The sequence below is a fragment of the Prionailurus bengalensis genome, chromosome X, assembly GCF_016509475.1.
Source record: "Prionailurus bengalensis isolate Pbe53 chromosome X, Fcat_Pben_1.1_paternal_pri, whole genome shotgun sequence".
NCBI classification, from domain to species: domain Eukaryota; kingdom Metazoa; phylum Chordata; class Mammalia; order Carnivora; family Felidae; genus Prionailurus; species Prionailurus bengalensis.
The window spans coordinates 108,095,647-108,116,205 of NC_057361.1; the positions used below are offsets into that span (position 1 = coordinate 108,095,647).

Here is a 20,559-nt window from a genome sequence, read left to right on the forward strand (position 1 = left end):
CCCTGCAGGTGGGGTCCCCAGCCCCTCAGGTGGGGTTGGCAAGGGGGAGGGCAATGCTGCTTGTTTCCCTTTGCCACCGTCCTCCTTCCAAAACCATCACTGGCCAGTCCAGTTGGAATATGCTTCTTCCTGGCCCAAGGCTGGGAGTATAGGGCTTGCTTTTCTGGTCTCCCAGGAGCTAATGTCAAAGTATGTTTTCCCTTTCCTCCAGGGCCCCCTTCCTCCCCTTCCTCGAGACCCCTGACTGCATCTCCAGCCCTTGCCTGTCCTTACACTCATTTCTGTTTGTCACCAGCAGTCATTGCCAGCAGTGGAACTCTCCCACTTCTGCCAGCCTAGTTACGTTTTAATGGGACCAGACAGACATTTCCCCCTGGTTAGCCCCTTCTGGAGCCCTGAAACAATGGGAAGAGGACTGTGGTGATCTCCCTTGCCTTTTTAGCTTCTCTTGTCCCAGGTACAATTTTGGAGTCCATCACCAGTGCCCTGTTCCAGTGAGAGGGAGGGAGTTAGCAGGACCCTCCCCATTTTTGTGGGGGTTGGCTACAGGCTCCCTGACTGTCCTAGGCTAGGGTGGCTGGTGAGGCAGATGCTGGCTTCTTCCTAGGCTGTTGGAGAGCTGAGGGCAAAGATGCAAGGTGGCCCACCTCCCCAGAGGCACACAGAGCGTTCCTGTGCTTTTCCCCATTGGAGCTTTATTCTTGCACCCAGACCTTCCACTCAGCCACTCACCTGGGCTCTTGCCCCATTAGTGTCTTCCCTAGGGCAGAGAGTGACTCTCCTCAAAAAACTAAATTTCTAGTGGGTATTTGTCCTGTCTTGAACTTCACCTTGTAGTCTTAAGTTTATTTTAAGAGAGAAAGAGAAGCCCAATCAGGCTTCTTGCTGTCAGCTCAGAGCCCACTGTGGGGCTCGATCTCATGAACCATGACATCATGATCCGAGCCAAAACCAAGAGTCAGATGCTTAACTGACTGAGCCACCCACGTGCCCCTATTTTCTAAGATTCTTACTCAAAATCTACAGAAGACTTTTTGAGTAGATTGGAGTTCAGTTAGGTTTTTCTCCTTTGGGACTGAGCTCTCTGGTGTTCAGCCCTTTCCTTTGCAATGTACCAACTTGAATTTGGAGTCTGTGGCCTTGCAGGCCACCCTTTGGGATGAGAGTGGATGAAGGAGGAGTGGGGAGCTGGCAGGCATGGCGTGCAGGCAAGGATAGAAATGTAGGAGGGCAGGTGCTGGCTGGAGTTTGGTGGTGCTTTAGAAAAGGGGAAGAGGTGCCCCAGAGGGAAAGAAGTCATGCCCTTGAAATGCCCCTCAGCACCCAGTGACCTGGTGGCCTCGCGCCCTAATAAATGTGTATCTGCTCTAGGCAACCCCATCGGGTGAATAGGTGATGATTCAAATTTAGAACATGACACACAATGGAGGTGGTTATTTGTTTTAGAAAAGGATTACCCTTATGATACCAGCAGCCAACTTCCCTTATAGACTTAAAATAAGAGTGTACTTAAGAGAAAACTGGTTTGCATGCCTTTTGAGATCTTCTGTGATTCATCTCTCCCCTTTTGGCAATGCCCAATACGTGCCGGACGATCACCTTGATGGGTAAGCTCTGGGGACAAAGCAAAGGTGCTGGGCTGTCCTCCACACTCCTGGTGAGAGCCCCAGAAAAAAAAGGATACATAGCCCAAAGAGGGGAGTCTAGTCAGATTGGGCTCCTTTACAAGAATTTGCAAAGCTGGGCATGCAGGCTCCGGCTTGTGACTTCAACCCCTCCAGTTGCTTGTAATGTCCTCCCAGCCACCAAGAGAAGTAGGACAGGAAGGTTTTATGGGAACCCAGGCAGGCAGGAGGTGTTCTGCCGAAGGTGGTGTTGGCCCAAAGGCTAGGCCTCATGGCTCTTCTCTGGTTGTGTCTCCCATGCTAGAAGAGCACCTCTTTCTGATGAGGAGTCCACGACAGGTGACTGCCAGCGGTTTGGATCTCAGGAGTTTTGTGTCAGCAGCAGTTTTTCCAAGGTAAGGGGCCATGTGAAGCCACATGTCGCCCGCCAAAGGGCGGAGCCAAACTGCCCCGGGCAACATGCCCAGTCTGCCATCCCAAGAAGGGGGGCAGGAAGGAACAGGGTATTTCCCAGGACTTGCCGTATGTGAGACAGAAATTGGCCAGCTGCTCTTTGCCTCTGCCGAGACCCGGTTGGTCGAGTTGCAAAGAGGACCAGCAGTCGCTTCTCCCGGGCCTCGGGACACTTGCGCCATCCGCAGAGAGCTAGCTAAGACGGGCACGCTGCTCTGTCGTTGCAGGTGGAGCTCACAGCAGTTGGAAGTGGCAGCAATGCCCGGGGGGCAGACCCAGATGGCAATGCAGCAGAAAAACTTGGGCACAAGTCAGAAGACAAGCCTGATGACCCCCAGCCAAAAATGGACTATGCTGGGAGCGTGGCGGAGGCTGAGGGCCTATTGGTGCCACTGAGCAGCCCCGGAGACGGGCTCAAGCTTACCACTCCCGACAGTGCCGACGCTGCCAACAGCAGGGCTGACTGCTCCTGGGCTCCCCTCGGCACCCAAATGAGCAAACAAACAGACTGCTCAGCAGCTGGGGTGAAGGCTTTGGACTCTCGGCACGGTGTTGGGGAGAAGAATACTTTCATTCTGGCAACTCTGGGGACTGGAGTCCCTGTGGAGGGAACCCTGCCTCTGGTCCCCACTAACTTTAGTCCGCTGCCAGCCCCCATCTGCCCCCCCGCTCCCAGTTCAGCTTCCGTCCCCCCGTCTGTTCCAGATCCATTCCAGGTTCCCCTCTCCGTCCCCACCCCGGTGCCCCACTCTGGGCTTGTTCCCGTCCAGGTCGCCACCTCAGTTCCAGCCCCGTCCCCTCCCTTAGCACCAGTCCCAGCTCTGGCTCCAGCGCCGCCGTCGGTGCCCACACTCATCTCTGATTCGAACCCCCTTTCGGTTTCAGCCTCTGTCTTGGTGCCTGTGCCAGCTTCTGCTCCCCCCTCAGGTCCGGTCCCCCTGTCGGCTCCAGCCCCTACCCCCCTCTCGGTCCCAGTTTCGGCTCCTCCCTTGGCTCTGATCCAGGCCCCTGTGCCCCCATCAGCTCCAACCCTGGTCCTCACTCCTGTCCCCACTCCAGTTCTGGCCCCCATGCCGGCGTCCACACCTCCGGCAGCTCCCGCCCCTCCGTCGGTGCCGATGCCCACCCCAACCCCATCTTCTGGCCCACCCTCCACCCCCACCCTCATTCCTGCCTTTGCTCCCACGCCAGTGCCTGCGCCCACCCCAGCCCCAATATTCACTCCAGCCCCCACGCCCATGCCAGCCGCCACACCGGCTGCCATTCCCACCTCTGCACCAATCCCAGCCTCCTTTAGTTTGAGCCGAGTATGTTTTCCTGCAGCTCAGGCACCAGCTATGCAAAAAGTACCCCTGTCCTTTCAGCCAGGGACAGTACTGACCCCGAGCCAGCCGCTGGTATATATCCCACCTCCGAGCTGTGGGCAGCCGCTCAGTATGGCCACGCTGCCAACCACTCTGGGAGTCTCCTCCACTCTCACACTCCCTGTCCTGCCTTCATACCTTCAGGACAGGTGTCTCCCTGGTGTGCTGGCCTCCCCAGAGCTACGGTCTTACCCATATGCATTTTCTGTTGCCCGGCCTCTGACTTCAGATTCCAAGCTGGTCTCTCTGGAGGTGAACAGGCTTCCCTGTGCTTCCCCATCCAGCAGCACCAGCACCCAGTCTGCACCCGATGGGGTCCCCGGGCCTTTGGCAGATACTTCCCTCTCTACTGCTTCTGCCAAGGTGCTTCCAACCCCACAGCCTTTGCTGCCAGCCCCCAGCGTGAGCTCAGCCCCGCCACACCCTGCCAAGATGACAGGTGGTGCCGAGCAGCAAACAGAAGGGACTTCCGTCACCTTCTCTCCCCTCAAGTCACCTCCACAGCTGGAGCGAGAGATGGCATCTCCACCTGAGTGCAGTGAGATGCCCCTCGACCTCTCCTCCAAGTCCAACCGCCAGAAGCTTCCATTGCCCAACCAACGCAAGACACCTCCCATGCCCGTATTGACCCCTGTGCACACCAGCAGCAAGGCCCTCCTCTCCACAGTTTTGTCTAGGTCTCAGCGCACAACCCAGGCTGCCGGTAGCAATGTCACCTCCTGCCTGGGCTCTACTTCCTCGCCCTTTGTCATCTTTCCCGACATCGTGAGGAATGGGGACCCAAGCACCTGGGTGAAGAACTCGACTGCGCTGATCAGCACCATTCCTGGCACCTATGTGGGAGTGGCCAACCCAGTGCCTGCATCCCTGCTGCTGAACAAAGACCCTAACTTGGGCCTCAACCGAGACCCCCGCCATCTCCCCAAGCAGGAGCCCATCTCCATCATTGATCAAGGAGAACCCAAGAGCACTGGTGCCCCCTGTGGCAAGAAGGGCAGCCAGGCTGGGACTGAGGGACAGTCAAGCACAGTCAAACGTTACACGCCAGCCCGCATTGCCCCCGGGCTGCCGGGGTGCCAAACCAAGGAGCTCTCTCTGTGGAAGCCCACGGGGCCAGCAAATATTTACCCACGGTGTTCAGTTAATGGGAAACCCACCAGCACCCAGGTCCTGCCTGTTGGCTGGTCACCATACCACCAAACGTCTCTGCTTTCCATTGGCATTTCCAGTGCCGGGCAGCTGACGCCCAGTCAGGGGGTGCCCATCAGGCCCACCAGCGTTGTTTCTGAGTTTTCTGGTGTGTCACCTCTCAGCCCCAGTGAAGCTGTGCATGGACTTCCAGAGGGGCAGCCACGGCCTGGAGGCCCCTTTGCTCCAGAGCAGGACACTGGCACAAAGAACAAAACTTGCCGGATTGCTGCCAAGCCTTACGAAGAACAAGTCAACCCTGTCCTCCTGACTCTCAGCCCTCAGACAGGGACCTTGGCACTGTCTGTCCAGCCTAGCAGTGGGGACATAAAAGTGAATCAGGGGCCTGAGGAATCCGAGAGCCACCTCTGTCCTGACAGCACTCCTAAGATGGAAGGTCCCCAGGGGGCTTGTGGCCTGAAGCTGGCAGGAGATACGAAGCCTAAAAACCAAGTGCTGGCCACCTACATGTCCCACGAGCTGGTCCTGGCCACCCCCCAGAACCTGCACAAGATGCCCGAGCTGCCTTTGCTACCTCATGACAGCCGCCCCAAGGAGCTCATCATGGATGTGGTCCCGAGCAGCAAGAGGGGCTCCGGCACAGAGCTTTCACAGCTTGGAAGTCAGGTGGACCTGGGGCGGGTGAAAATGGAGAAGGTGGATGGTGACGTCGTCTTCAATTTAGCCACCTGCTTCCGCACCGATGGCCTCCCAGCAGCTCCCCAGAGGGGCCAAGCTGAAGTTCGGAATAAGGCTGGGCAGGCTCGAGTGAAACAGGAAAGCGTGGGTGTCTTTGCCTGCAAGAACAAGTGGCAGCCAGACTCAGTGGTGACCGATGGGGTGACCGAATCTCTGCCGCCCAAGAAGATGAAGTTTGGCAAAGAGAAGGATGCTGAGGAGCAGCAGCCACAAACCAAGGTCATAGTCCGGAGTTCCCATGGACCCAAGGTGAGTTCTGGGCTGAGGTCGAGGGCAGGGCCGGGACACCAGAGGTCTGCTTTGTCCTGCAGATGTCAGCCTCCCATGGCAGTGTTCTTGAGAAGCTCTGTGAACTGAAGGCTTGTGTAAAGGCTTGGAAGGCTTGTGTAAAGTGAATAATGACCTGCTGTCCCCTTTCTAAGTCACACTCCCCATATATGGTGTTTTAGTGTCAGGAGGGGCTGGTTTGTATTTTATAGGATGTGGGAAATGATTTGGTCCCCGAGGCCAGGGAAGCCATTGTCCCACATGAGGTTGGAGAGCAGGAGAAGGGATTGATGAGGGAAATCAATTGATAACAGGCTCTTCCACACATAACCATTCTTCCTTTTCCTTTTCTGAGATGACTGCTGGCCTTGAGAACTAGAGATTCTCAAGGGGAGGGAAGGGGCCTTGGACAGAGTTGTTCTCTGCACCGCTGGGGGTGCCTGCTTAGGATTAGGCTGGGAGTTTTGTGGCGCCGGAGCCAATTCCAATTCAGCTTCTGGGCTCATCTGCCAGTTTCCTACCTGCCCAGTGCTTGGTGGGAGGGGCAGCTTCAGGTTTCAACCCATCGGGAATGTGGTTTGCAAGGCAGGTGGGTGTCTGCTTCTGGGTTCTTCATGGTGGCAGGGTTCTAGGCAAAAAGATGGGTCAAGACGATTCCATTTCAATCCAGTGGTACTCCAGAGGGGATCCAAAGGCTGCTGGTGATCCAGGGAAATTCTTGAAGCACTTGAAGATAATGCTTCTCAAAAATATGGAGCAATTTAAGGGTGCCTGGCTGGCTCAGTCAGAAGACCATGTGACTCTCGATTTCAGGATCAGGAGTTCAAGCTCCATGTTGGATGTACAGATTATTTAAATAAATAAATAAACTTTTAAAAAAATATGGAGTGATTTCAAGTTATGTTAAGAAGCCTTCAAACTGAATGTTGATACACACTAATGAACAGATTTCTAGCCAGAGTGCCATTAATTTGGGTTTGTGGCAGAAGCTCTTAGTCTTTTTTGGACCATAAAGCATTTTGAGAAGCTGCTAAGACCCTGTTCACAGAAAATGACCTCGGAATTTTGCCAGTAATTTCAAGTTCTTGGACCCATCCCCTCAACAAAGCCAGCCCATGGGCTCTAAATTAAGAACCCCAGGGATAGAGCTTAGGTGGGTTTTCTCAGTGACTTCACAACCACTTCTGTGTGGCAAACATGCCAAGTAGGAGCACAGGTCATGACATAGTAGAGCATATGTATAGCATTTACTCAGGTAGCTGTGATTTGCCCTTGGTAGTAATAAGAAGAATTTAGGGACACCTGGGTAGCTTAGTCAGTTAAGTGTCCAACTCTTGATTTTGGCTCAGGTCATGATCTCACAGTTGGTGAGATCGAGACCTATGTCAGACTCCACACTGAGAGCGCAGATCCCGCTTGGGATTCTTCCTCTCCCTTTCTCTGTGCCCCTCCCCTGCTCATGTGTGTGTGCTTGCTTGCTCTTTCTTTCTTTCTCTCTCTCTCTCTCTCTCTCTCTCTCTCTCTCAAAGTAAATAAATAAAAGTTTAAAAAAGAACATTAGGGGTACCTGGGTGGCTTAGTTGGTTAAATGTCTGGACTTCAGCTCAGGTCATGATCTCACAGCTTGTGAGTTCCAGCCCCACGTCTGGCTCTGTGCTGACAGCTCAAGAACCTGGAGTCTGCTTCAGGTTCTGTGTCTCTCTTTCTCTCTCTGCCCCTTTCTCTCTCTCTCTCTCTCTCTCTCTCTCTCTCTCTCTCAAAAATAAATAAACATTAAAATATTTTAAAATGTTATTAAAAAAAGAACAGTAATTCTTGTCATTATATGTACTATACACAACATACCAAATGCTTTCTACAGATGTCATCTAACTTAGTCCTTACAATAACCCTATGAGGTGAATGCTATACCCAATTTACAGATAGGAACATGAAGGAAACAGACTGAGTGGGTAAGTTACCCAAAGTGACACAGCTACTAATTGGTAGAGCTAGAACTCAAACTCCAGTCATTGGCTCCAAAGTTCATGTTCATCTTCAGCTCTGCCACACTATCTTCTCTCCTTATGTGTAACTGTTTCAGTAACCATTGGCAAATGTTTGTTGAGTGATTGCTACATGCCAGTCCCTCCCAGGCACTGAGCTACATCTTCAGGAGGGTGGTGCAGCCTTTTGGTGAGGAGTATCGTTTCTGGAACCAGGCACAGTGCCCGAGTTTAAGTCTTGGTCCTACTTTTCCCTAACTATGTGGTTTCAGTCAAATGACTTAATTTCTCTGGCCCTCAGTTTCTTCATCTGTACAATGAGACAATAATAGTATGTCCTCATAAGGGTGTGTAAAGATTAAATGAGGTGATGTTCTGAAATATCCAGAATAGGCAAATTTATAGGGACAGAAAGTAGAATAGTGGTTGTCTAAGGTTGGAGGAGATGGGGAAATGGGTATGGGGTTTCCATTTGGGGTAATGAAAAAGTTCTGGAACTAGGTGATGGTTACATGACTCTGTGACTACTAAAAACCATTGAATTGTAAACTTAATCAAATGAATTGTATGATATATCTGAATAAATTACCTGTCAATAATGTTGTTGTTAAAAAAAAAGAGTAAATGAGGTGACATATTTGAATGCTTAGAACAGTGCCTAGCACATAGTAAGTAAGTGTTCGGTAAGTGTTTGTGGATGCTATTGTTATTGTTAGTGTTACCAACAAAATAGATACGGCTCCTGCTCTCATGGAGCTTATGTCTTGCAAGAGACCTGATGACAGGCTGGCACTGCCCCTGACTATATTAGATGAATAGTTCATTGGGTCCACTGACAGATACCCAGGACAGAGAATAAAGTTACAAGATCCGGGGCCTTGTAGCAGCCCTTAGCAGCTTCCTATAATGATTTATGAAACTTCCACTTTGAGGGGAGAGTAAATAACTCAGATCTTTATTTTCTTGTCTTCCATTTTCCTGAAAAAGAAACTGTTGATAAGCAAAGTAAGATCAGGGCTTAATTCAAAACAGCCCCTGTCAGGGTATGGCTGAGAATTAGAATAGTGTCCTGTCTTCTATACCACCTGCCCTAGGGCCTCATGGAATTCTGAAGGGCTGGCTGAATCATCAGCAAAGGAAGAGTTCTGCTTCATCTGGTGCTGGGTGTATTTTATTGTTTTCTCATCCTTTGGAAAATTCTTTGGAAAACCTTTCAAAACTCTGTTAACCAGAACATTCATCTTACACGGTCTCCCCATCCACCCAATTTTTTGCCTAAGTTGGAGCATGCAGTGTGTTTTTACTCTCAGTGCTGCCCTTGCAGAACTTACAGACAGAAATCCTTTCTAGATGTTCTGTTTTACTTGTTTTTGTCTGTCTTAGGAAATAAAAGTTAATGGTCTGCACTTGAAAGAGCCAGCTAAAAATGATATTCAGAAATAAATAGGACATGTTCAGATTTATGTGCATTTAACTTTATTCCCCCTGACTTAAAGTGATCTTTCTCTGGCCATTCCTAAAGGTGAGATTTTAAGCCAACAGTTCCCCATCTTTCTCTTTCCTCCCCAGTTCTTTTTTTGTCCTAGCACATTGGTTTGTAGGAACTAGCAGCAAGCAAAAGGGGGAAACTGAGACTTGACTTTTTAGCTCAGCCCTCTGCTGAGTAAGAAGCAGGAGTAGTTCTCTGGGTAGTAGGAGTCCCTGGAATTTGATGGGGAATGGTGACTCCCTGATGCTGGAGAATTGAGACACCCCCCAACACCGCAGAAAATGTTCTATTGATAAGACATCTGCCATCCCCGTAGCTGGGGCTATACAGTAATAACCTTCTAGAAGGTGGCATGTGAGTCGGCTTGGGGGAAAACAACCCTTCCTTTCTTCCTAGGGCCTGCTTTCGTTGTTAAAACGTTTTGCTTATTCCACACTCCCTGGATGCTAGAATACTGGAAATCCCTACCTTGCCCTATTTCTTGTTTGGTGACATGGAGAGACCTCAAAGCTTATGAGGATATATGGCTCTGTTAGGCTGAGAGAGCCCTTGCACTGTGTAAGCACGGCCATTGTGCCTATCGGAGAGAGCGGGCTGAGCAGAAAGAGTGGAGGACATGAGCAGGGAGGGAGAAGAGCAAGAGCTGCTGTGGAGAGGCCCAGGTGGGAGCCAAGAGCCCTAGGCCCCAGTCCCAGTTCCACCACTTTCTCACTGCAGGCACAAATGAGCTAATTTGTAGATTTGCCTGCTAAGTGGCAGTCACACCTGGGTCTGTGCGTTGCCCTGGACAAATTCGTGTAATGTCTTGTCTTGGAGCCTCAGTTTCCTTGTCTGTTCAATGGGGATGATATTAGCTTCTCAGTTTGGGGTTGTCAGGAAAATCATATCAAATAACAGAGAAGAGAACATTTTGAGATTTTGAAAGTGCTGCAGAGTGTAAAGTGGCATTATTAATACTGCCTCGGCCTTTTCATTGTCTTCCATAAGTATGGGGAGATTTGAATTGCTCCTGTGTCATGCCTTTCTTCTTGTCTTCGTTGAGTCTATTTTCTGGTATTAATTTACACATGGAAATAAACCATTTTTCTTGAGTCAGCCTGGGCTAAGAAATTGTTTTCAGTTGTTGGTAATAGTACCATTCGCATTGAAGTTATTTGACCAATGTAGTCAGTCACCCATCTTGCCGAAGAGGCATTTTTGTTTTCTGCCCGTCTCTATTGCGGTTTGGATCGACCTCACTTTTTTGCACCTTTCAAACTGACTTCAGGTGTTAATCCTGCTTATGAATGCAGACTCTGTAGACCTGTAAATACGATGGGGTGTGGATATCTATGGGGATTAGCTAGGGCACTGGATTCAGTCCAGAAAAGCCTCTGTAGCCCACTGTGGAAGGCAGCAGGCGGCCCCTTCCCCTGGCCCCCACCTGGGCAGCTCATGTCCATGTGTCCAACGGGGCACAGGACTTCCCATTGGGAAAGCTTTCTTAAGAAGCGAAACTGACCTCAGACCTGACTCTCTCTGCCTTTCCACAGTGCCGGAAGCCACCTAGTGACCCCCAGGAACCCACCAAGAAGAGCTCCAGGGGGGCTTCAGATTCAGGAAAAGAGCACAATAGAGTCAGGGTAAAGCACAAGCACCGGAAGCCAACAAAGCCGGATTCCCAGTCTCCAGGAAAACGAGCCGATGGCCATGAGGAAGGTAGGCTCCACAGGTCCTGGCCCCCTGGGCTGAGCTGCAGAGGGCTCCCTGGGGCAGGTTGGTGGTGGGAGGGGGGCGGTGGCGGATGGCTCTGGACTGCCCGGGAAAGTCCAGGGAAAGACTCCCTTGCTATGGAAGGGTGATGTAATTTACGCCTCTGAAATCAGAGGCAAGGGCGAAGGGAAAAGGGGCTTATTCTATTCCCCCTGGTGACTAGAATAAGGTACACTCTGAGGACCAAAGAAGTTGGTTTTCAGACAGACAAATGTCAGTCATACAATAGAGTAGCCAACCCATTACTCTGCAACAGGTCTAGGCTTAGAGAAGAAATGGGGTTCATGAAGATTGAGACCGAAACAGCTGGAGGGAGGTTCATTACACCTTTTTCTCTACCTTTGGCATATTTGAAAACTCCCATTATACAAATTTTAAAATTAATACCTAGCTAGCTAGCCAGAAGGGTTTATGGAAATCCTAAACCCTTTACTTAGGGACACACAGGATGTTTGGAGTATGGAAGCAAGTACTTGACTTGTACGCTCTGCCATTTCTAGTTTCTTGGTGCCCTCATGAGAGAGAGCTGCCCAAGTAGTGCCACGGGCAGTAGCATGTTTCCATGGCCTTGCCTGTCTGACATGACCGCCTCTTCCTAGTCTATTCTTCTATAGGAGTGTTCCTTTGTCCACTGTTCCCTGCTCCCATCTTCCTGCCTCGCTCAGTCCTCTAAGATCCATTGAGGTTGCCCTTCTCTGGCACCTGCTCCAGCTCACTATAACTTCGTGGAGGTATAGCAGCCCCATAGTCATGCAGGCAGGCAGACCTTCAACTTTCTGGCATGCTGGCAAATCGATTCTGTACACAGCCTTTTTTGGTGTCAGCAAAAATGACCGAACTCCCAGTTTTCAGACACCACTGGGAAGTGTTCCTTCTCTAAGAGATGTACATAGGTGATAGCATAAGGGGAGCTAACAAATGTGACCAGGAAAAACACACGACCCCCCCACCTTGATTCTTCATCTGAGCCCCTCTGGGGTGCTTTCAGTACTTTGACTCTGATTGTGATATTTCTGCCTTCTCCCCTGAAACCACACATCACTCCAGGTTCCTTGGAGAAGAAAGCAAAGAGCAGTTTCCGTGACTTCATCCCCGTTGTTCTGAGCACACGGACGCGCAGTCAGTCTGGTGAGTGAGTCTGAAGCCGTGGCCCATATTGGCATTTCTCTGAAAAAAGAGGTAGAAATCTGGTGGAGTGATTTCACCACTGGCCCAGGTGGAGAGTTGGGAATTTGGTTCACTGTGCTAAGATGCCCTGCTCCTTGCAGGGACAAGAAAGCCCAGGGTGGGGAGGGGGAGCATTGCCCACGATTTTAGGACCGTTTGCTTAGCTTTTCCAAATGGGATTTGACATCTCTGTTGGCAGCCGATGATGGAAAGAGGAAAGGCCTGTGTTGCTCAGGAAGACTGACTCCACGCTTGGGCCTTTCATGATTAGTGGAGCCAGTCTCAGGCACGGACATAGAACCTTTGGGCTTATTGCCCTATGTGACAGGCGTCAACAAAATTGGAAATGGTCATTGAGTTATCAGGGCTGGTAGAATCACATTTGGTCCCTGAATTTGTATTCAGCGTCTAAAAGAAGATAGCTGTTTCTAACTACCACTGTTGTCTGCTAGCCTCCATGTTGGTTCGTAGCCCTGGAAGTGGTTGCCCCGGTTCACCCATATTTCCATGCAAAGTGGATAGAATGGGAAAGCAGGGCACAGTGTAAACTCATCTATCTGACATTCTATTAACTGGCACTCAGCACATGGAGAACGCAGTGATAATTGGGGCTCATAATGACGGCCTGGAGGCCTCGCAAAATCCTGAAGTGTCTTCTGAATCATCAAAGAGTGATTACATTATGCCCAGTCCCGTTTTACTGTTAAACACATTGTACTGTATTTGATTCTTTGGAAATTGGTGATCTCTGTGTGATCTCTATGGTGATTCTGTATTAACCAGAATATTAGATTAACCAGAACACTTCGTTCCCTGCCTGGTCTGTATATGGAAAGTTTGCTGGATATTTGCTGTCTTTGAGCGGTCTGCCTGACTTGAAGCTTTGGTTAAGGGCTGCTTTCTTTGCCTCAAACCATTTCTTTCTTCTGCTAACCTCGCTTGTGTTTGGGGATTGTCGAGTTAATAGCGAATCTTTGGGAGAAAGATGATGGTGTCTCAGCTGTTTCTGAAGAAGATCGTCAGATCTGCTGTTGTGCTAAAACCAGGCCAATTTAGGGTTATACTTTTGTTGTTAGTAAAGTTGAAGGAAGGAGTGGGGATGAAAATGGTCTCTCACCAAGGGGGTGGGGTGGGGGAGGGCAGGAAAGGTACCCTCATGCTGGGGTGGTCAGGGATGAACCTGCTCAGTGGTGAGGAACAGCTGCAGTGGGGAGGGGGGTGGGCAGGGAGAGAGCTCCACCCCTAGACTCTTGGCCACTCAATAGGAAGTGGGGTCAATGTAAGGGAAGAGGGCCTGGCTGAGGAGTATCTGGGCGGGACTAACCCAGGCTGTGTCACAGGAAAGGGACTCCTTGCTTTGCTTTTCCTAAGACTCTTCTTTTGTGATGATTCTGCTTATCCAGGGTGGCTCTGTCAGAGAGATTGGTGGTCACATAGCGGGCAGGGGCGGGGGTGCCATGCTGATCTGCCCTCCCTCACCCGTCACTGAACCCTAATTTCCCAAAGGGCAGGGACCTGTGGCCCTCTCCTGCTCCTCACCTAATGCTTGGTGCCTTGTAAGCACGAAGTAAGAGTTTGTGCAATGAATTAAAGTCACAGCAACATGGATGAGAAAGGGCGTGTGTTTTGGATACTCGATATTTGTGTGGTATGTTGGACTCTGTAAAGTGCTTATGGGTGAATTATCTCATTTGAGCCTCAAAACAGTCTTTTGAGGCCAGTAAGGCAAAGAACAGTGTCCCCGTTTTATAGAGAAGGAAACAGAAGTGAATGAACTTTCCCAGAGCACACAGCTAATAACTGGCAGAGACTGAACTTGAACCCAGACCTTCAAGCTTCTAATCCAGGGCACTTGCTTCGACACCATACTCTTTGTCCTTTGAAGAGGTACCTGACCGTCCTCTGTACATCCCGTCCACAGGAAGCATCTGTAGCTCCTTTGCTGGTATGGCAGACAGTGACATGGGAAGCCAGGAGGTCTTCCCCACAGAGGAGGAAGAAGATGTGACCCCCACCCCAGCTAAGCGTCGAAAGGTGAGAAAGACCCAACGGGACACCCAGTATCGCAGCCACCATGCCCAGGACAAGACTCTCCTGAGCCAGGGCCGCCGGCACCTGTGGCGAGCCCGAGAAATGCCCTGGAGGACAGAGGCTGCCCGGCAAATGTGGGACACCAATGAGGAGGAGGAGGAAGATGAGGAGGAAGGCCTGGTGAAGAGGAAGAAGCGGAGACGACAGAAGAGCCGAAAATATCAGACTGGGGAGTACCTGACGGAGCAAGAAGAAGAGCAGCGGCGAAAAGGGAGAGCAGGTAAGGCTGGCTGGGGGCTGCTGCCCCAGTGAGCTGCTGTCACTCGTCCCCAAACCACAGTGACTTTGGCTTCTGGGGACCCTCGGGCATCCTGGGTGTTCCCACATCTGCATTCTCTTCGCCAGCCAAAAGCCTCTGCACCCCTAGAAACCTGGTGCTATGAGCTCCAGCTGCCAGAGGGGGTCACTCAACTCCAGTCCCCAGGTTTTGGCTTGGAGTTAAGATTGAATGAGTTTGGACTGACCTGCAGGTGAGCAGAGGGCATGAAGGCCTGGGCCCTCCAATTTCGTGTAAAAGTCTGAACCTGTGGGCAAGGCCACAGTGGCATCCTTGGCATGGGACAAGTTGAACCAGGGAGTTCCCGATTGGCTTGAGGGAGCTGGGTCTTGGGAGGCTGGGTTCTCCCTCCTAGAATCCTAGGTTCAAGAAGAAAGAGGCATTCATTGACTGCCTTTCCTGGGATACCTTCAGCCCCTTCACTAAAAAGAAGTACAAAGTTTCCTCAACTTAACAGAAGAACTTCAAGTAGAAGCGGGCACGACATTGCTTTCTCAATTAAAGCTACAAAGGTTATTAAGAGGCAGAGTGAAGCTTTGAGGTGACCTGAGGTGGCATCATTTTTGTTGGACCTGAGTTGGAAAAGCAGGCAGCCCAAGGAGAAAACCAGGCTCTCGTTGGCTACGTCACATGCTATAATATGTAATCATGGACTGTCACCAAGGCTAATATCAGTATGTTGTGCTAAGTACTGTTCCGGTCTATTTCTTTTTTCTTTTTTTTTTTTTTTTTTTTTTACAGGGGTTATGGGTGGGGGTGGGGGGTGGGCCCATTTCTGTAGTGGATTTCCAGATGAGCAAGAAGCATATCTCTGGGTTCCATAAGAACATGTCTGTCTCTCACTGTCTTTCTCTGACTTCTGCCCTTGAAGCAACAACTGATTGTCTCTGATAAGGTATTTATCCTGAGCCGCTGGGAAACATCTACAGTCTCCCTGTTAGTGAACACTGAATACCTGCATTGTGACGGGCAGTAGATTCTGGGTTTACTGTAATGCAAAGGAGGCCAGCAGTCATTTCCGGCTCTGTTTAAGGAGAGATATATACGGTACCATCCCTACACTTCAGAGAGCAATTGAGCTAATTTTCCTCAACTATGTGAGAGAGTGGTGATAATTTTCCCCTTTTCTTGCTGGAGCCGTAAGGAATTGGTCAAGAAAGAAGTGTCAAACCGTTGGTCTCAGCCACTTGTGTTAGGATGAAGAAGAGCTTTTGTATCACCCAGTCTTCTCAGAGCTGGTTTCCTAGAAGATTGGGTGCTTCTTATGGAACCTACTGGCTTTGGAATCAGAAGGACCTTTGAGGTGATCTGGTCACATTTTCCACTCAAAGCAGAGATCTCTCTAGCACTGTTGACAATAGCCCTTACTTAAACACCTCTGGGAGTATGAAGAACACCACTTAGCAATGCATCTTATTTGATTTGGGGGCAGCTTTAGTTGTTGGAAAGTAGGTCATTCTCCCTCCATGCATGTGTCTAAGGGTGTTGAATTGAGGCTCTTGGCTTTGGCATATGGTTTGGTTACCTTCCTCCAGATCCAATGGTGACCTCTTCAGGAAGGGATTGCCTGGCAAATGTCTCTCTTCTCTGGAAAGCTCTGATTCCTCCTATTACTACCTTTCAGGTTGACATCAGAGAGTCAGGCAGAGGCCAAACTAGACAGGTCCCCTTACTTTTGTCTGAGTCTCATGACCTTCCCTTTTGTTCTGGACTTGGGTATCTCCCATCTTGACCTTCAGAGGGGATAGGAAGAGCCACTTCCACTCACACACCTGCTACTTCCATTCTCCGTTTCTTTCCTGCTACTGTGAGTTTCTTGCCCCACTACAACTGAATAAACTCCAGAGCCCTCCCTGCCCTGGGTAAATGGGTTAAGGGGCTGCTGCTTTTCCTGTGGCAGTAAATGCTATAATATGGCTTCCCTATGTTTTTTGAGGTCCTCCCTCATCAGGCACCATTCTCTTCCTTCCTCTTTTGCCTCAGCCCGGGCTTGTGGCATCAAAAGCCCTGGTTTAGAATGTTCTGGTTGGAATTGCCATTAGAAGCCATCTAACACCACAGTTCTTGGACAGGTGTGGGGACCCACTGGTGGCTCGGGGCTAGTTGGGAGAAAGGGGTAGTATGATAGCTGGCCTTCTAAGAGCCGTGCATCATCTATATGAGTAATTCCTCATGCTCTAGTGATGGCTCCCACATCTGGATTTGCCCTTGGTAATGTCACATGTGAGAGCACATGCCAGGGTCAAGGGAGACGAGTTAAGAACTCTTGGATCTTGCTCAACCCCCTTGTTTCACAAATTGGAGAAACTGAGGCTGCAGCTATTCATTTCCCAGACGTACTGATCTTTTGTCATGTACTGGGCATGGCGGTCAGTCCTGTGGGGGAAATAAAGAACACATGGGCATGGCTCTCCCTAAAGAACTTGCACTGAAATAATATGATAAGGACGCCTCACTCTTTATAATGCCTTTTAAAGGGGTTTTGCCTATGTTACTTCATTTAATTCTCCCACCAGCCCTCTGATGTGGAATATATTTTCTCTATTTTATGGACATAGAAACTGAGGCTCTGGGAGGTTGTGACTTGCCTCCAGCCAATTACACAGCTAGTGGTCAAGCCACATAACACTAATATTAGTTAAGAGGTAAGGGTAGACCCAATCTATACCCCCTATACATGGGCATTAGGACAGACCTACAGAGTGAGGCTGTTGTCAATGAAGTTCCCAGTGCCTCTCAGGGATCGGTGCTCTGGATCTGGAAAGAGCTGTCAAAATCACAACCACACTTTAAAAATTTTTTTAACATTTATTCATTTTTTTGAGAGGCAGAGTGAGATACAGAGTATGAGCAGGGATGGGGCAGAGAGAGAGGGAGACACAGAATCTGAAGCAGGCTCCAAGCTCTGAGCTGTCAGCACAGAACCCGATGCAGGGCTTGAACTCACAAACTGTGAGATCATGACCTGAGCTTAAGTCGAATGCCCAACTGACTGAGCCACCCAGGTGCCCCACACTTTTTTTTAAATGTTTATTCATCTTTGAAAGAGAGGGAAAAAGGCTGAGTGGGGAAGGGTCAGAGAGAGAGAGACAGAGGATCTGAAGCGGGCTCTGCGCTGAGACCAGAAAGCTCGATGTGGGGCTCGAACTCATGAACCGCAAGATTATGGCCTGAGCAGAAGTCAGATGCTTGACTGACTGAGCCACCCAGGTGCCCCACAACACTTTTTGAAGCTAGAAAGTACTTTATTTAGTGAGCTGTGGCTAGAATTAGAGATGCCGCCCAGGGTATTCCAGTGACTTGATTTCCAGCCAGGGAAGACAGCAGGTTTCTGCGACTGCCCACCAACTAAGTAGGCCTATGGCACCTTCTGGTTTCAGGGAGTTTCTGTGGCTTTGATCTTTGTGTCCTCAGAGGGTGACCAATCAGGCCATCAGGTGGATGAGCTGAAGCTATGAAGGGAGACAGCTCCATTTACTCCCTACCCGGGTGTGCTTCATAGTAGCTTAAGCAGAGCTGCTAAATTTGCTTTCATACTGGAATGGAGAAGGAGACAAAGAGGATGGGGGAGAAGCTGAAAAGAAAGTTGTAATTTGCTCTGGGTTATGGGGGAAATCCTTTTAAAATTACCCTCATAGTGAGTACAGCCAGATGGGCCGCCCCCTACTGGCAGGGCTAGGAGTCGTCACCTGCTTGGAGAGGGGAGACTCCGACGTTGAAGTATGGTGTCCATTTGAGAAGCATTTAGTGGAATCATCAGCACCACACTATCAGATACTGGTAGCTGATAGTTATACAACTTTGCACTGAGATTCTAACCCCCAAAGCCTCTGATTCATCTTAGAGGAAGGCATTGCTTTTATGTGTTCCATTTCCCTGACATCCATTCTTTCCTGTTTCTTGCCTTTAGATTTAAAGGCCCGTAAGCAGAAGACTTCCTCCCAAAGTTCGGAGCACCGCCTCAGAAACAGGAACCTTCTCTTGCCCAGCAAAGCCCAGGGGATCTCGGATTCACCAAATGGTTTCCTCCCGAATAACCTGGAGGAGCCAGCCTGCCTTGAGAATTCAGAAAAGCCATCAGGAAAACGAAAGTGCAAAACCAAGCACATGGCGAATGTCTCAGAAGAGGCAAAGGTGCGTTGGCAGCGAGGGGAGTTGGGGTAAGGGGAGCAGGCTAAGGCGGCAGACTTTCCACAGGCTCCTTGATGAATGGTCCTCTGAGTGAGTGGATGGAAAGGACCAAATTAACCCATATTTATTCCAGTATTTTGAACTAGTCCTAGAAGAATTGGGGGTTGCATTTGAAAAATGGGAACTAGGGGCTCAGTTGGTTAAGTGTCCAACTTCAGGTCATGATCTCACTGTTGGTGGGTTTGAGCCCCGCGTCGGGCTCCGTGCTGTCGGCTCAGAGCCTGGAGCCTGCTTCGGATTCTGTGTCTCCCCCTCTCTCTGTCTCTCTCTCTCTCTGTCTCTCTCTCTCTCTGTCTCTCTCTCTCTCTCTCTCTCTCTCTCAAAAATAAATAAACATTAGAAAAAAGAAAAATGGGAACTAAAGTTATAGCTAACAATAAGAGACTGCAAACTCTCAGGTTTGGCTCATGATGGCTTTTCTTCAACAATCCTTGGATCTCCTTTGAGTTAAGGAAGAGTTGAAGAATATGGCAGGATGTTAGCCTGAATAGCTTGTTAATATCCAATCAAGAAGCTTTTGTCTGGGCTTAACTCACTTGAAACCAATCAGAGAGCTTTCTGAATCAATCAAGGTAAAAAACAACTTGTAGAAGCAAGGATGTTGATATCTAGACAAAGGTTGCTTGAGGGTCGGGCTGAAGGAGCTCTAGCTGCCCTTCCCCACACCCAACTCCCCATTTTGTTTGCTTCTTGGGCACTCACCAATCAGTAGCCGGGCCAGCATTCTAGAACCCCTGTTCATAGTTGACATTTTTTTTGGTCTGATGTTCACAGCATTGGTTTTGAGTTCCACACTGTACCATTCGAAAAAAAATCACGTGGTCCTCGGTCCTCGGTGAGCTTTACATTTGAGAGAAGTGAAGGTCCAGGTTCAAATGTATACCCATAATATGTATTTGTCATTGGCAACCAAAAAAAGGGTTATATTGGGCTTGTTTGGTGGTTGTGACTTTAACAGCTCTTTCCAGCTTCATTCAGGGATCCCTGAGTGGCACTGACAGAAGGCGGGAGACCCAAGGGCTCATCTTCCCCTCCTTTCCCCTTCCCTCTCCCTCTCCTGGAATCTGGTTCCAGCTCAGACAAGGTACTCAAGCCTATTTCCTCATCTTTAAATTGGAGATGATACTCCATGTCCTTTCCATCTCACAAGGGTGCTTGGGGGAACAAAGGAGGCAACTGATGTAAAAGGCTTTGATAACCGTAAAGTGCTCTTTGAGGTTGGTATACATCCTCAAGCTTCAGGTCGAGGCAGGGATAAGAGGACAGAGTCACAGATTGGCAAGGTAGCAGTGACCATTCCCTCAGACCCCCAGAGGGGGCGGGGTAGGGGAAGGAATAAAGAAGTCTGGTCTGTGCTGAGTGCTATTCACGTGGTCGTCCTTAATTCCCACAGCGGCCATTAGAGGTAGGCACTGTTGTCTTCATCTTATGGTGAGGACACTAAGGCTCAGGAAGGTTAAAGGCCTTCCAGGAGGTTACTCAGTGGTCATGAGTGACAAAGTTGGGATGTGAAGCAGGCCTGACTGCCGCGGTTCTTACCATATGCCTCCACCCTGTGAATGGGTGGCTTCAGTCTGTACCCAGGAGACACCGGGGGAGGGGGTGGCCAGGCAGGGACACACTGCAACCCTGAGCAGCTCTGGTGAAAAGTGGGCATCCCCCTCCTCTTCCCTGCTCCTCCCCAGACACTCAGATGGCCCTGTCCCACACAAAGGTGACCAGCCGCCTGCCGGTCAGCAGCACATGCTGATACTTGTGCCTGGTTATTCTGCCTGGCAGTGTCTGCAGCAGTGTCCCTCCCAGAGAGGTTTTGCCCCTTCACAGGGCCTCCCTTTCTCCCTCCCGCCTTTCTTTCTCTCCCGGTCACCACCACCTGCTCTGATTACCCCCATGGCATGGTGCTTTGTAGTGAGAAACAAGGCAGGGGGAGGGCAGAGGATGCGCCTGCAACACTAAAGCTGGGGTATTGGCCAAAGGCTTCTTCACACAGGAGCTCCAAGCCAGGGAGGGG

The 20,559-nt window shown here is 50.0% G+C and overlaps 1 protein-coding gene across 6 annotated transcripts in view; it reads left to right on the forward strand.

Annotated features, from left to right (window-relative positions):
- Positions 1 to 20,559, forward strand: part of BCORL1 (BCL6 corepressor like 1) — a 63,609-nt gene that overhangs the window by 22,315 nt on the left and 20,735 nt on the right. For 4 of the 6 annotated variants that reach the window (XM_043571636.1, XM_043571635.1, XM_043571637.1 and 1 more), the window contains 6 exons: positions 1,930 to 2,020; positions 2,306 to 5,578; positions 10,603 to 10,768; positions 11,870 to 11,950; positions 13,911 to 14,300; positions 18,268 to 18,491. In XM_043571636.1, the coding sequence (XP_043427571.1) occupies positions 1,930 to 2,020; positions 2,306 to 5,578; positions 10,603 to 10,768; positions 11,870 to 11,950; positions 13,911 to 14,300; positions 18,268 to 18,491 (4,225 nt within the window). The remainder of the gene's footprint in view (positions 1 to 1,929; positions 2,021 to 2,305; positions 5,579 to 10,602; positions 10,769 to 11,869; positions 11,951 to 13,910; positions 14,301 to 18,267; positions 18,492 to 20,559) is intronic. The other 2 variants (XM_043571640.1, XM_043571639.1) reach the window with 1 other exon arrangement.